Below are 16,723 nucleotides of genomic sequence, written 5' to 3' on the forward strand. Positions count from 1 at the left end.
CCGCGGTGCCGGGCCTGGAGAACGCGGAACTCCTCGGCCGCTTAAGAGACCGGCTCAGCGCTGACCCCTAACAAAGATTGGACCGCCCTCCTCCTCCTGCTCCGTCGCTTAGCCCGCCGGTCCTGGCAGCCGCTGGAGCTCGGTGCGGCCGCCCCTGCCGCCCGGCCCAGTCTCCCTCCCGCCCGTGCCAGCTTAGGCCGCTCCCGCCGTGCGATGGCCGAGGACGCCGCCTCCCCACGCCGCCGCCCCGCCGCGGGGCAGGCTGCGAGCGAGCCGGCGCGAGGGCGGCCGAGGCCCGCTGGCGGCTGCTCGCGACAGGGAGGGGAGCCCGCGCGGCAGGAGGGGCTGCCGCATGGCGGGGGGGGCGGACCGCGCCCGAGGGAGCGCCGGGCTCTTGGTCCCGCGGGCGCGGGCTGTGGCCCTGGCGGCGCGCCTGGTGCGGCGGGGTTGCCGAGCGCTGTCCGCCAGCCCCTGGCGGAGATTGCCGGGCAACAGTAGCGGTGGGGTTTGCAAAGATGTTTGCAGCCCTCTGCCTGGAAAATGTGGTAATAATAAAAATATGTACGTGTATATACGCACCCGCGGCTCTGTGAAGAGAGGGGAAGTGGAGGGGCAGGTACCAGTCTTTCGTGAGCAGTGACAGGACGCGAGGAAGCTGCATGGAGCTGAGTCGGGAGGTTGAGGTTGGGAAAAGGTTCTAGAATAGGCTCCCCAGGGAAGTGGTCGCAGCACCAAGCCCGTCTGAGTTCAAGAAGCATTTGGACAATGCCTTCAGGATTCTTCGTCAGTCCTGCGCAGAACCAAGAGATGGATCCCTTCCAACTCAGGATATTCTGTGATTCTAAATTGTGCTTTAGATTCCCAAACAGTCCATGGCCAGTGTTAAGGGAGGAGGGCCAGCATCATATTGGCACCTTGTAGCCTGAGGGCACTACCTTGGGATTTTCAGACCATGGTTTGACACTTTTCATCGATGCTGCTATGGCTGGTTGTTGTGGGTTTTACCCCATTCCTGCTCTTTGCTCCCTGTTCCCCAAATTGCCTTTCATGGGGAGCGGGGGCAAGACCCCACTCACCTGGCAGTGAAAACTGCACTTTGCTGAGGCTGGCTGGGCCATGCCTGGAGGAAGATGAGGAGGAAGAAGGAGCAAGTGGTGACACCTGTGCTGTGGTGTCAGCAGCTTCTCAGCTCCAGCCTTCCATACTGTTTTAGACCCTTTAGGAGCTATGCAAGGTTGGAAAGGATTCCTCTGCAGATAAGCGTATGTGTAAAGGCTTAAAAAAACCAGATCAGCTTAATTAGTTGTTATTGTTATGGGATGTGATATATTACTCAAATGTTTAGTTCTCTGCAAATGCACACCTGGAGCTGCCCATTGGCAGCTCTCCCTGAGAAGGTGGGTTGAAAGGGCCACCTGGCTGCAGCTGGGTAATGGAGTGAGAGGCCTGAGGGCATCAATATTGCATTTTATATGTGGTTTTGGTTTGTAGATTTGCTGATCCTGTTCAACAGGACCAAATTCTGTTTTATTATACTCTAAAGCAGGAAATGTCAAAGTTACTGGTGGGAATATCAGGTTTGTCTTTGTAGGTTTCTGTTCTAGCAGGCTGTGTAAGCTGACCTCTGTGGCTATACTAGCTATTACTTGTTTTCAACATATACTGTCTTTGGCATATTCCTGTCTTTTAAAAATCCCATAGCTTTTCATAACAACAGAATGGGATTGTGGAAGGGTGCACGTAGGTATTTGGGGAGAAGACTTCTGTTTCTTCCTCAAACTACACGTATCTATGACCTTTTCCTCTACATATTCCCTGGGTTTTCCCATGTTCTTTAGCTTTTCTTTTGATTTTTGTATGGTACAATGAGCAAAGATCAATTTAATCTTACTGGTACATCTGAAGTAAAAATCAGTTCTGCACTCTTTACTACAGAAGTGCTCAGATCTATCTATGGATTGGAAGAAGGTATCAAATGGATTGGAAGAAGGTATCAACCTCCCTTTATATCCATCTTTAAAGGAGCACTGTCAAAGTGTTTCTTACAGTGCTTTTAAAAACACATTTCATACTGCTTATAATAGTGGCTTACGTGAAATCAGTTCTGTGGTGTGTTTATATATTGAATTTGCTTTCATTCAATGCACACACAAATTGATTTACTATGGTAAGGATACTTGAGTGCCTGCTCGCTGATTTAATTAAGAAAAAAGCCCTTTTATGAGGTATCCTATGAAGCTAGCATAAAGAACCAGAGGTTTGCATAATTACCTATGTGTTCTTTATCAATAAAATGTTTTATGTATGTAGTGAGTTTGAAGTTTGGCAACATTTTTAAACTTAACCTGTCAGAATCAAGAAAAATATTTTTTGCATTCAATCAGTGCTAAGGGAAGTTAGCCATTCATTTGAAAATGCATTTGAAAATAACAGGAGTAAATTCTCTAAGGCTGTTTTTTGAGTTCTGCCAGTGTGTGCAACTGATGGCATTATCCAGTCTGTAGTTTTTAGCAACAAAGTTAGAGAAATAGGCATGCATTAGATTACTCCCTATATGTGTGTTTGGCTTGCCATTGCTTTAAAGCAGCCCCCAAACAGCTTTTCTGAAAATTAGGTCTTGATGGTTTTCTTTAGTTGTCAGGATGGACCATTTTGTTTCCAGGCCTGCTGCTATTACATGAAGGTCTTAATTTTGCTGGTCTTTTAATTTGGTTCTCCTGTTTTGATGTTTTTGCCATTTCCTTCATGTATGTATTTTTCTCACGTGGTACAGAAGTACAAAGTAGTGTGGACAGCACACAGCTGTTTTTCATACTTTGTTGAAAATGCCTGTGCCTTTCATATGCTGAGACCTGCCAATGGATCCAAAAGCAGTAAGCTTGATTCCTCAAACCTGCTGTTAGTTTCTAACAGCATAGCATACACAGTGATTCTCCTCACATGTGTAGTACTTCGAAGTATCCTGAAAAATAAGAGGTCGTGGCCTCAAATTGTAAGGCTGTTGAATGCGAGTGCATTTTCATTTAAAGCATGTCAACAGAGGTTGGATACAGCAAAAAAATCAGTGACCCATTATTTTTTGTACACATCCTGTATGCAAAGCTTCCATTTCAAGTTTCTTAATTCTGAGAGCTGTTTCTCATTTGATTTATCTCTAGTTGGCAAAAATCTGTAAATTGTGATGCTGTCCTACTCAATGGAGCTATTCTTGTACCTCTGTCAATTTATAGTTATGACTTTATTTTCTGCTCTGATTTTGGTGTTTGTTTTTTTTTTCATCACTGTGGACTGCATATGCACCTTAATTTTAAAAATGCAATGGCAATTATTTATGTATTCTGTCCAATGTTAGGAGAAAAGTTAAATCCAGGATATCTTTCCTTCCACATCAATGACCCAAGGAATAAGTCTTTTTGTCTGGCAGGGAAGTGCTGGCTGTGTTGTCTGTTCTGTGCAATGACACAGCTCAAACAGGCAGGATGCCAGGTTTTCCTGCACAGGTTGCTACTTTGCTCCCTGAGGATGGCTGAGTGCAGCAGACTATGCAGGAAGAGAGTCCATGTTTTCACTTTCCCGAACAAGTGTTGTAATCATTTATGAAATGCAAATGACCACGTTCTGTCTCTCCCACTGCCTTGAATTCTTCTGTCTCTTAGCACTGAACTTGGTGCTGTCAGTGTATTTTGGGGTTCACATAAGGGCTGGCTCATGCATCAGTCCCCTTATGGGGGCCTGGTAGGGGAATACACCATTGTGGTGTCTGTAACTTTGAGGCTTGGTACAGGTGGCAGGTTTCTCAACTCGGGCAGCTTTGACAGCAATTTGGCAAATGTGCAGCAGATAACTTATAAGGTAGGAGGTGATCTGCCAGGGAAACACATAGTACTCAGACACCAGAGGATCATGGTTTGGGTTTAGCTATTTAGATTCTAGAGATGATACTCTTGCTTAATTTTTTTTTTCCCTCCCTCTATAGGAACAGTGAGTGGCACAGAAATTTCTTGGTGAGGGCGCTGCTTGGACTGTGAAACTTTGTGAAATGAGAGGATGGGGAGAACTTGGTTTGCCCCTCTAATTTTTGCATGGGTCTGCTGGAGCAAGAGTTAAAAAAGCAAATGTACTGTGTACTTCTGAACACAGTCCATTTGCTTTACAGTTATTGAAACATAATTCATAACCCATTCCCTTGACCCTTACCATTAATACCATTGTTATTTTGTTCAGGCTTGACGTACTTGGAGTAGGTTTTTGTAACTATCAGCTGATAGCATAGCCATTATGGTTTGCCTCTTTACCTAAAGAGGCCTCTGTTTGTTCTTTTCTTTGAAGTTTTATTCTTAACGTTTAACTTGTTCCTCATTTCAAAGGTTCTGAAGAAAAAGCACTTGAAAGATGTGCATCTCCAACAAGTATCTGTAAGAAGGTTTGCATCCTTCAATCTCTTTTCAGTAGAGGACCAGAATATGGAAGAGGAAACTGGGACCTGGGTTCAGTATAAAAGCGTGTTTTATCCCGAGTATAGTGTGTCCTTAAGGTAAGCATTGTTAGAGTTTTAAGTACCTTCTAAGATCTCAAATGGGCCTCAAATATAAAACTCATTAGTCCTTCTTCCAGTGTTTTTTGTAACTAGGGCATGGTTTACAAATAAACTGTTAGATGTTATTTTTAGTTTTTTGTTATAGTAAGCAGCTTGTCTGATTTTTTTTTTCTTTTTTTTTTTCCTCTGGTACATTTCACTGAAGTGGCAGAACTTCACTGAAAATACTAATGATTGTAGCTAAACCAAGAGTTTATTTTATATTTTTAATAGCTTTCTGTTTTGACATTCTTCAGATATAAATAGGATGTAAAAAAACTTGAGCACATTTATGTGTAGTCTTAATAAAAATTTTAATGACATGATATTATTCATAAAGTCCTAAAATCTTTTTGGTAATGATCTATATTTTACTGAGCTTTCTTCTTAACAGTCCTTGTAAAACTCAATGTTAATTTGGAAACCAATTTTCAAAATGAAAGAATAAAAACTTCCCCTTCCAACAAAATAATATATAGCTAATGAAGAAATCTGGTTTATATGAGAGCAGGTCAAAGAAACAAAGATATTTGTGTTGAAGAAACTAACAACAAAAAAATCCACACACAAACAAACAAACAAAATCACAGAAACCTGGCCCTCCCACCTCTGCAAAACCCTCTCAAGGAACGTTAATGGATTCCCAGTAGCTTTGTTTATAAGTCCCATTCATTACTCTGTTTATGGTGGTTTTGTTGTTTTTATTTTCTTTTCTTCTACTTTGTTCTTCTTTTCCCTGTTCAGTTTTGTGTGTATCTGCCACGAGGTTTTGCCTTAACAGGTATCACTGCAACAGTAACTTAAGCACCCCTAAATTGATACTTGTTTTGCAGCCTCTAAGTGGCTCTCTGAGAGTGTGGGATTTTGCATTCTCTCCATGGTGGAGTCTGTTCTGGAGAACTCGAGTCAAAAAGTGTATATTTTTTTTTTACCTGGGACCTTTAAATTAAAGTCAATCATAGAAACTAAGATTTAACACAAACAAGTGGCTATCATTAAACTGTGACATTTTTGCAAGGTTATAAAATGAAACAACAAGAAAAACAAACCAAACTAAACCAACCCCACAATGGTACATGCAGGTCATTTTAAATTTGCATCTGGGTGTAAAGTCAAGTACAAAATTGTTTAGAGCTTTATAAAGTCTTAATTTTCCATTTTCTGAGATTACACTTATTGATGTTAGAAGGGTTCAAGAGATAACTTTTTCACTGAAAAATACTATTGTTTGTAATAGAAGTAGGTGCAGTGTTTTTCCATGTGTAAACTTCTCCTCTAAACTGCCAGGGAATGCTGTGTACTAATTCAAATGCTCACAAGCTACATAATCTCTCTGTGCAGTTTATTTCTTGATTTTAGGTCTTCAGAGGCACACACTGGTGATAGGAAATGCACAGTGTTTAGGTAGAATTTGGGCTGAACAAGGCTGCAGTCCTTTGCACTGTAGCCCTGAACTCCTTCAGTCAGTCTCCTTAGTTCGCTGCCATGGTTTAGAACACTCGGTGTCACTTGGTTTATTTATTAGTTCTAGAGTTTTAAAGTAGGAGATGAGCTAGGGTTCACCTGTGCTGACAGTGCAAAAGCAATGTCAGGCTGATCTTGCTCTGCCATTGATAGTTGTATACTTGTGTTTCCACCACTTACTATGTCACCATTTCATTTTGTGTTGTGTATTTGCCTAAAAAATAGTGGCTTCATTGATAATAGGACACAGCTCAAACTGTAGACTGCAAAAAAAATGTTTATTTATGTGTTCTTTTATTGTGTTCCTCTGATTTTGTCCAATGGAAGTGTTTAGTTTCTGTGCTGCAACAGAGTCACATTGCCTTTCAAAAACTGAATATTGCAAAGAATATTGTCTTCTGGTGGGAATTTTTATTTTATGTTTTCCTGCATTTTGTTCCTTTTCAAAAGATATTCAGTGACCTAGAAAAATGATAATCACTGATTGTTTGAGGAATAATGATCAGAACTTACTCTTCTATATTAAAATGTTTTTTCCATACTAAGGCAGTGGCAATAGATAGAGTATAATAATTATTTCAGAATATTGCAGGATGGTGAAGAAGGGAAGGAGAAAATACTCCCTGTGTATTTTGCCAGGAAAAAAGTATAAATAGCCTGCAAAAAAATCCTCGTTACCTGGAGTCTGTGTTAAATAAGGTTTCTTCCCCGTTTTTGCAGAAGCAGTAATTTAAGGGGATAAGCATAACAGTTTAACATACATAATAGAGCAACAGTTCTTATTGCTGAAAACTTAACATATCTAGAAGATAAGAAGTCTTGGAGTAAGTGTTCTTGGATCTTTGAGAACCGATCATGTCTTGGAAGCTTAAGGGTTCTCTGAATATCTGACAGTTTTCCCCTAATTTTCTTCCTTCCGTTAACAAAATATTATTTATAATAATATTAAACAGTAGAAACAATTTTAACAAGAGCACATTATTAACAATAACTTCAGTCAGGTAAATCCAGAACAGCATGCTTGAATAGGAGAGCCTTTATATATCTTTTTGTGAGGAAAAAAAATATTACTATGGCCCCTCTAAAATCTTGACAAAAGTGCTTTCGAATTTTCATCTACATATGTTTTCCTTATGCATTAGCATCTTCTTGGGAGAGCTCATTGCATATGTTGGATGTTAAAAGGGTTGTCAGATAATATCCTGACAAGACTAAATACTTAGGAAAGTTCATAAGGTTGGTAGTGGCTTTTGGCAAAGAGTATAAAGGTCAAGCTATATCAGTTCAAGGGCTATCAAAACTGATCAAATTGTATATTCAGATATGCTATGACCTAGCTGGAATTACTGCTCCAGAGGGACTTGAGACCACTTTGTCAGGCAAATAGAAGCTCTGAGAGGAACTACCAGTCATGTGCATGCTTTTCTGAACTTTGTTGTTTTAGCAAGCTGCTGTTTTTCTAACCAAATTCAGATTGGATCCGCATTTGGGATCATACCATGTTTTTCTGTCACTAGTTTATGTTTTGGACCATTCTTAAAAACAAATCTTCCAAAGCAGGAAGTCAGAAGCACCAATATAAGGCAATTTTTGCTTCAAAAATTTAAGTAGAATTTGTATACCATTTTGACTAGATCCTTGAAATGACGGTATCATTGACTCATTTTAGAAATTCCTGTAACTCTTTTAGTTTAACAATGATCTTTAGTGTGCTTAATGAAATGTAGACCCATAATACATGTTGGAAAGTGGTCTCCTGAAGTTCATATAGGTACTAAGGAGCTTCACAGTAGCTCTGGGATATCAGAAGGAGTGTCTGATGAGTGTGGGGTTTTGTTAGCAGTGAAAGGTGTTTCAAAATTTAATTTCTTGTGTTATAATCCAGAATCTCATTGAATTAATCTTTCCTCATTTGGATTTGTACAGTATCTGATATTCCTACACACTAAGTCTTTGTCTTGTTGTGAATTGAGTGGCTATGTACATGAAATTGCTCTCTAGTGTTGTTTGCAATTAATGTTAGTTAAAAAATAAATCCCTGAATTGTCAGGAAGTCAGCCTCGGAATCAGGTTGAATGTTTATATTAGTCTAGCATGGAGAATGTAGATGTGTTCAGTCCAAGCTGGTATCTTTTTGCAGGTTTCACATTCAGAGTTGGATAGAGTAAACTGAAGTAATCTAGTCTGCAGGTGAAAATATAGACCTCATTTTCAGTGAAATTTCTTCTGAGTTTAATGTGGAAAAAGGTATTTTCATTACAGATGTCATCACAGAATCATAGAATTATTTGTGTTGGAAGGGACTTTAGAGATCATCTAGTTACAGCCCCCTGCCATGGGCAGGGTCACCTTCCAATGGATGAGGTTACTCAGAGCCCTGTCCAACCTGACCTTGAACACTTCCAAGGATGGGGCATCCACAACTTCTCTGGGCAACCTGTTCCACTGCCTCACCACCCTCACAGTAAAGAATTTCTTCCCGATATCTAATATAAACCTCCTCTCTTTCAGCTTAAGGCCATCCCTCCTTCTCCAATCACACATGCCCTTGTCAAAAGTAACCTGTTTAAGTACTGAAATGTTGCTATAAGGTCTCCCTGGAGCCTTGTCTTCTCCATGTTGGACAATGCCAACCCTGTCAGCCTGTCTTCATTGGAGAGGTACTTCAGCCTCTGATCACCTCACTGGCCCTCCTCTGGACTCACTTCAACAGGTCCATGTCTTTACTATGCTGATGACCCCAGAGCTGGATGGGTCACACAAGAGCCAAGTAGAGGGGCAGAATCACCTCCCTCAACTTGATGGTCATGCTGCTTTTGATGTAACCCTGGATACTGTACTGGCTCACTGGGCTGCAAGGGCACACAGCTGGGCTGAGCTTCTCGTCAACCAACACCCTTCTCCTCAGGGCTGCTCTCAGTCCATTTTCTGCCCAACTTGTATTTGTGCTTGGGATTGCTCTGGCCCAGGTGCAGGACCTTGTACTTGGCCTTGTTGAACTTCATGAGGTTTGCATGGGACCACTTCTCAAGCCTGTCAAGGATCCACTGAATGGAATCCCTTCCCTCCAGTGTGTCAATGGCACCACACAGCTTGGTGTCATTGGGAAACTTGCTTAGGATGCACTCGACCCCACTGTTCATGTCACCATCACAGATGATAAACAGCACTGGTCCCAGTGCCAGATAGTCTGCTCTCCCGAAGTCCACCTTGTTGTGCACCTTTCTTGCTGCCCAAAGGATCTCAAACTTCACCACAGCCACCAAGGCTTCCCTTGAGATTCACATTCCCCACTAGCCCCTCCCTGTTGGAGAGAATAAAGTCCAGCATAACACCTCTCTTGCTGGCTCCTCTTGGAGAAGGAAGCATTTCAGGAACATCTTGGATTTTTTATGCCCTCTCTGTTGTCCCTTCAACAGATATGGAGGTGGTTGAAATTCCCCATGAGGACCAGGGCTTGTGAATGAGAGGCTGCTCCTGTCTGTCTGTAGAGGGCTTCATCTACTTGGTCTTCCTGGCCTGGCAGACTGTAGCAGACCCCAGTATAATGCCACCCATCTCTGCCCTCCCTTTAATCCTGACCATAAGCTCTCGGAGGATGAGGATGGCTCCTCATCCATCCTCAGGTGGAGCTCCATGGACTCCAACTTGACATAGATGGCATCACTGCCTCCTCATCTTCTCCATCTGCCCTTCCTCTAGAGCCTGTATCTTTCCATTGCAACACTCCACTCCTAGAAGCTATCCCACCACATCTCTGCGGTGCCAGTAAGATCACAGCCCTGCAGACACACACACATCTTCAATCTGGTTTACTTCCCACGCCTCTTGCATAGAGGCATTTAAGTTGGGCCACTGGTGAAGTTGATTTACTGGCTGGAGTGGCTGGAATTCTTTGTACTCTCTTCAGGTGCTCTCCTCCTGATCTCTGATCCTTATCCAGGCTCTGGGCATCTACTGCTGGCACTGGGTTATGTGACCTTCTGGATCTGTTCTCCATCAAAATATGTTTTTATTCATACAACCTTCATGTGTATTTGTTAGCTTTTTTCAAGTCCTATTTAACTTTGGCGGTATTTCACTTTACTGTTAAAAAATTATACATGTGTTGAATATGTGTTTCCTTAGGGAAAGGAAGATATATTAAGTAGGGCTATTTAAAAATATTTATTTAATATTACATTTCTAAATCTTTCTATTCTTAGTCAGGAATGTGCTTTTAAATTTAAATTTGTTATGAATAGTTTTAGCACTGAAGTGATTATAGATTATAAAGATGCAGTGTCTCCCTGTGGAGATGGCGCCTGCTTTTTAGACAGGAAAATTATTCTTTTATTAGAGTTAAAAAAGGAGCAATCAATATCTTCAAATTTTCTATTTCAGGATATGGATTTGCTTTTAAATTGTAGGCTCATTTTAAGAAAATAGAGAAGAAATAAGTTGTTTCTGTGTTAAAATATTTTCCATTGATCAGTCATTTGCTGTTTCCAATACTAAAGTGCAGAACTGAAAAGAACAATATCAGCAGCTTACAGGAAGGGTTAAATCTTTGTAAAGAGTGCTAAGTGTACTTTGCAAGATGTCATGCCTTTATTCTGAATATGAATGAACCTTTAGATAAAAATATGAAAGACATTATTAGATGATTCTAGACCTTTGGTTTAGAAATAAGGGGCACATTATTTGTCTGTGGCAAGTAGTATGTTAGAAGATGGTTTTGGACTGAGTTCCATTGGCTGTTCCTCTTGGATATTTCTGCTAAAAACATTTTGAAGTTCTAATGGCTATTTTAGGAATAGACCTAAAATAAGGGAAGCAGATTTCAAGGAATATTGCCTGTTTCTTATGGACAATTTATGTGGATGTGATAAAATTGCTCTCTTCCATTTATTGCATGCTAAGAGACAATGTATGGGTTTAGCAGCACAAAGGCTTGGCCACAGGAGTTGGAAATTTAGGAAAGAGATAGAAAGTGATTTGGCAACATATTTCTTTCATTCACTATCAAGCTATGACTGTTCCATCATATTGCCCAAGACATGTGTATTTGTAACAAGAATTTGTAGTCAAAGATGCATTGATTTGGTTTCTTACTGTATTAAGCTGCAGTCTAGAACTGGATTGAAAGAGGAATTGACTTGTTCTGCTGTGCTCTGGCCCAGGAAAAGCATCTGCTCAGCTGGCAAACTTTGTAGATAAATTTAAAGTTCTTAGTGGGCCACTGTGACATTTAATGGTGATACTCACCAAGGCTTTTTGTAAAGGACCCTTAATAGTAACATTTTTACCATTATTCTGTCTTTCATTTTTCACCAATATTGTACTTTTAGTTTGTATCTAGGATAATAGTGTATGGTGGTATGCTGTGGTTTTGTTCTGGGTTTTTTTTTCCCATATTATGTGGAAATGGATTCTGTCTTAGTCTTTGTAGATTTTTAAAGTTTTGTATAGGCATGTATTTACTTGTATCATTTGTCCTTACACAGTTAAGAATAATATAAAAGAAGAGAAGAAACTTAGTTTTGTTTCATTATGGTTGATGAAAAGCATACCTTAATAGGGAGCTATTGAAGGCTCTTTTTATTTTACTGTCTATGGCAATTTTTAAATACATGTAAAAGTCTGCCACTTGTGTTGCCTGAATTGGAGAGAAAGGAGCATTAATATATTTCAAAGACTGAACACACTCTATCTTTCTCTGACTTTATTTATACATCCAAAGTGGATTTATGTGTAGTTCAGAGTAAGGAATTTTGCTTTGTTTCGAAGCAGGAGAAACACGAGTTGATTGAGTTTCTCTTTCCTAGATTTGTCTTCTATAACTCACTACCTCAGCCATAGAAATTTTTGCCTATTGTACCTTGAAGATTTATAAGAACACTGTGAATCAGATTAACCATGCTGTCCTGAAGTTCACTTTCTCCCTGATGCTTACCTGTGCTTGTTTGAAGTACTTTGTTGATCTCAGCAATCACAGCTTTGAACTTCTTTGAACTGTACAACATCCATCACATATTCCAAAGCACTGAATACTAATGTTCTTTTGTATTTTGAAATGCCTATGGAAATTTATGGGAATTTGGGGTTGGGGTTTATCCACAAGCTTCTGTGGTTCCTTTCCTTGACTTCCATAATTCAGTGCACATGACACTTACAGACTCTCTGTGGGCAGTTTGTTAGTGGTACTGTGGAAAGCTGTGATTATGACAGGCAGCCACAGAAATGAGATGTGTCATATTCCAGCAGTTTTCTCTGGGCTTGGTAATGGAGGAGCAGCTGATGGGATGGGACAGCGAAGCAGCAGCTGTTACAGAGCTGCTGAGAAGGTGTTCAGAGCAGTGGATTCCAGACTAGAAGCTGTGGTTTATAGGTGCAGGACTGAGTAGCATGGTACTTACGGCAGAATTTGGAGTTAGAGAATACCTGTATCTGCAGGTGCAAGTAACTTTTAGTCTGCGAGTAAGATCTGTGATGGAAGAGAGTTGGGGAATAGCTGGTGCAGAGTTTGGAGGCTTTACAAATACAGCCCTCCGAATGGAGAAACATGTGGCTATTGCTGTTTGGAAGTGTGTTTCCGTGAGCTCTTCCTTTCACAAGTAGATCAGCTGCTGGCATGTTTCTTCCCGCAGTCCTAAAGCTTGTTTGCAAGAGAGCTTATGATCAATTCCTCACTGCTTGGGTTCCATAACTGTTAAGTGGTTACCGATGGATTTATATGCCTCTTCTTTAGCCTGGAATAGGCTAAAGCTTTATCAGCAGGAAGAGTGTGGTGGGTTGACCTTGGCTGGACACCAGGTGCCCACCAAGCCGCTCTATCATTCCCCTTCCCAGAAGGAGAGACAATAAGATAGAAAATGATTCGTAGGTTGAGATAGGGCAGTTTACTAAAGCAAAAGAGAAAGTTTGCATGAAGTGAAGAGGAGAATAACAAGGTTTATTCTCTACTTCCCATTAGTAAGCGATGTCCAGGTACTTCCTGGGAAGCAGGGCAGATGTAAATAACAAGTGCCCCCTCTTCCTGCTCCTTTCCTTATCTTTTATATCTGAGCTGATGGTACAGAATATCCCTTTGGTTAGTTTGGGTCAGCTGGCCTGGTTTTGTCCCCTCTGAGAATCTTGTCCTCAACTGGGAAAGGAATATTACAGTGCTGATGCTGTGCTCAGCAGTAGCCAAAACGCTGGTGTGTTATCAACACCTTTCCAACTACCAATGCAAAGCACAGCACTGTGAGGGCTACTATGGGGAAGTGAATTCCATCTCAGCCAATACAAGGTCCCAATACAAAGAGGTATTTTCCTATCATGCTAATTGACTCCAGAAGATTAGCTGTTACTAATGTGGAGTAGTTTTAACATAGTCCATAAAGATAATATGGTTCGGACCTGAGATGTGAGCTTTGGAGTAAATGAGGGCAGATTTGCTATCCAATCACTGTTGAGATAGTGGCTACTCCTCTCATTCTAGATCGTGCTTGCTCCCTTCTTTTGTTCAGTGCAGGTTTCGTAAGATGACCAGACTAAAGGACATAGCTGTTGAATTCAAACCTTGTCCCATTTCATAATGACTGTGGAGTGGGCTTTTGGAAGACTGAGGAGAAGAGGATGTCCCCCATAGCAAATCTGGATGCTTCTTGTCATTAGATTGTCTCACTTCTGTGATTGCCATGAATTATATTTGTGAAAGCAAGAAGGAGGTTGCTGGGACAGAGTCAGAGAAAGAGACTTTGAATATTGCAGGGAGCCAGAGAAGGGTGTCAGTGCAAAGTGCCCCTAGAGACCAACAGAGCAAAGGTTGGAGTGTGTTGTGTTTGTACTTGGACCCCACAAACTATGGTTTTCTGTGTTTATCTGCCTTTTGACCCTGAAGCATACAAATTGTATTCTTTTCTAGACCAGGACACTTCACTCACTTCTCTTTTAATTACTCATAGCATTCTGTTAAACTACTGATACTAGATTACTAAATTTTTTGTCTTTACCTCTATTTGCTTCACTTGGAGAACTACATGATAAATCTCTTTTATATATGAACTCTGTACATAAAGAAATTGAGGGGGAAAAAGCCAAAACCAAAGCATGCTATCTCAAGACTAGTCTGCATGCCAACAAAGATTAAAATATTTCTTTACTTTGTCAGCATGTCCCTCCCCCATCTTACATTCATTTAGAGATGAGACATTCACAGCTGTCTGAGAGACCCTAACTGCCTCAGACATATGCACAGTTACAGAGTTTGTAGGATGCTTAGGATTCAGCAGGGGAGAATTTAAAGGGCAGCTCTGTGGTTGGTAGAACTACAGATCCTGTCTGCTTTCTTGTCACTTCCCTTGAACTAGCCACGGTGCATCAGTTGTCCAATTTGATTGAAAACAAACTTGCAAAAAAGAGGAAGAAAAAGTGCATTTAAAATCCACATGACCCATCAGAATTCTTGTAAGCTTCCACTGTACATAAGGAATGTATTTTTGACTTGTTTTTATGTAGCTGGGAGAATAGCATTAATATCCAGTTGAATCTTTTGTAACATCTTTCATATATTTTGTTGCCCTTGTTTATGAGCTCATTTCAGTTTGTTAACTTGATTTCTGTTTGATTTACATTTTTTTAAGAATTAGTCTGGTTGCTGTTTGGTGCTTCGCTTCTCAAAATTTGTGTTCATGTTTATTTAATGCTTATGCTTATCAGAAGCTATAAATAGTGGATTTTTAAATAATAAATATGCAATGTCTTATTTGCATAAAGGTCGATTTTTTTTTTTCATTCTTACAACATTTTTCCTTCAGGAAAAAAAAAGCAGAGAGAATGAGAACTAATTTTGTAGGTGCTAGAATTGTTTGATTTATTAATTTTTTTAATCCAATTAGGATGCTCCTAAACAGCCTTAGAAGCTATATTTGAAACACTGTTAAAACCAGTGTTTTTACTATCTATTTTACTGCCTTGCTGAATTCTTTTTAGATTTTTTTAATGCATTTGTGAAACAACTGTGTGATCTGATGTTGTGAAGCATAAGATTTTAATATTTTTTTCATTTTGGGCCTAGATTATCTTCGAACAGGTGAAAGAAATTTAGATGCTTTGTGTGTGTATGTGCAAATTCAGCTGGCCTGATATGTATAACATGTAAATTTTTATTTACATTTTGTGTATATTCTTTCTGCTGCTGTCAGTGCTTTTCTCGCTGTATTCTAAAATTTGCAGTTGATGTGCGAAATTTAGTTAATGAATTTATTATCCCCAGTTTTGAATGTTTATTTCACTTGGGTTATGCAAATATAAAACCAAAGAAAATGCAGTTCACTGAACACATTAATCAATTTAATTGTTCACATTAATTTAATTAAGTGTTCTTGCTTTTGTGGGAGAAAATAGGAATGTGTGTACAGCTGCTGCTTAGAAATAGTCTTTTGGTTTTCCTCTTCAAGGAAATAAAGCTGCTGATAAAGCTTTACCAAAATTCTTTGTTTTCTATATGTGACTTCTAGAACTAAATAAAATTTGATGCTCCTTGGAAATGTTTTCCTCTTGGTATTAGTTTCTGAGAAACACATTCCTGATTCATGGATTTTCAGTGATAGGACTTTGAAAACTAATGTTTGTCCCCTTGTTTTCCCCCTGGTGGCTACAGTAGTACCTGTTTGCTAGTTCACTGTGAACGAGTTGGTGAGAAGGGAATGAAGAGACAAGATGGGTTTTTTTTTTTAATTGTTTACATGTTGGTAAAATCACAATTTATGTTTTCTTTTATGTTTTCTTCCAGATTTCACAATGGTCTCTTAAATGTTAAAGATGTTCTTACAAGTTTTGACAACACGGGGAATGTCTGTAAGTCACTGTTTATTTAAAGACAGTATTATGTTGATAGAGGTCTAAATGCATCAATGTAAAATATTTCTGTATGAGCCTTCAATAACCATTTTGTTTAGCTGAGAAACTCCATTACTGTGGTCAGAGGTACCATAACATTTTACATGTTACAGGTTTACGTAGCACAGTTGTTTGTGTGGGTGCACCCTCAAGTCGTCCCAGTGCAGGTTATTTTTGGTTCTGTGACTGTGGTGGGAACATTAGAGCAGCTGAACTGGGTTGGACAAAAAAACTAGTTTAACCCACTGATTTGTGTTGGCCTTTGGCCAGCAGTAGCTGTGTGGGGAACAACAGTGTGAGAACATGGGAAGCAAACAACGGCACTTCCAGCTTAGAGTGGATAAACTCAAATCACAGAAACACAAAAGAAAACACACAGTCAAGTTGTGAAATTGCTCCCCACAGAATGTTTTGGTTCCTAAAACATGAATTCAAAAAAGCAAAAGGGGAAAAAAATTGTGCAAGAAAAATTCACTGTGGCTGTTAAATATAAAGACATCACTTATGGCTTAGGAAGTGCTGGGTCTTAGGAGAATTAATGGGGCAGTAGGATGATATGTTTGTCCTGATCTTTCACTGTTGTCTAAGCATCAGTTACTGGCTGCATTAACCTGAGACAAGATGAGCTGTAAGTGGGCCATCAATGTCTGACCCAGTATGGCTCTGCGTCAGTATACTTATTAATAAAATTATCTATGCTACTAATGGACTTGAATTATAGAATTGTGTTAGACTGTGGAAACTAAGCCGAGCAATAATATTGAAATACTTTTGATGTGATGAGTAATTACTGTTATATAATTATATACATATCAT

The 16,723-nt window shown here is 40.0% G+C and overlaps 1 protein-coding gene across 1 annotated transcript in view; it reads left to right on the forward strand.

Moving 5' to 3' along the window:
• Positions 1 to 479: 479 nt before the first annotated feature.
• The window catches only part of CAMKMT (calmodulin-lysine N-methyltransferase), a 212,813-nt gene continuing 196,569 nt past the window's right edge, over positions 480 to 16,723 (forward strand). Inside the window, exons 1-3 of the mRNA XM_029965178.1 lie at positions 480 to 561; positions 4,368 to 4,534; positions 15,801 to 15,865. Of these exons, the coding sequence (XP_029821038.1) occupies positions 4,464 to 4,534; positions 15,801 to 15,865 (136 nt within the window). The 5' untranslated portion in view covers positions 480 to 561; positions 4,368 to 4,463. The remainder of the gene's footprint in view (positions 562 to 4,367; positions 4,535 to 15,800; positions 15,866 to 16,723) is intronic.

Source organism: Manacus vitellinus, unplaced genomic scaffold, assembly GCF_001715985.3.
Source record: "Manacus vitellinus isolate BGI_N305 unplaced genomic scaffold, ASM171598v3 scaffold_8_pilon, whole genome shotgun sequence".
In the NCBI taxonomy this organism is placed as follows: domain Eukaryota; kingdom Metazoa; phylum Chordata; class Aves; order Passeriformes; family Pipridae; genus Manacus; species Manacus vitellinus.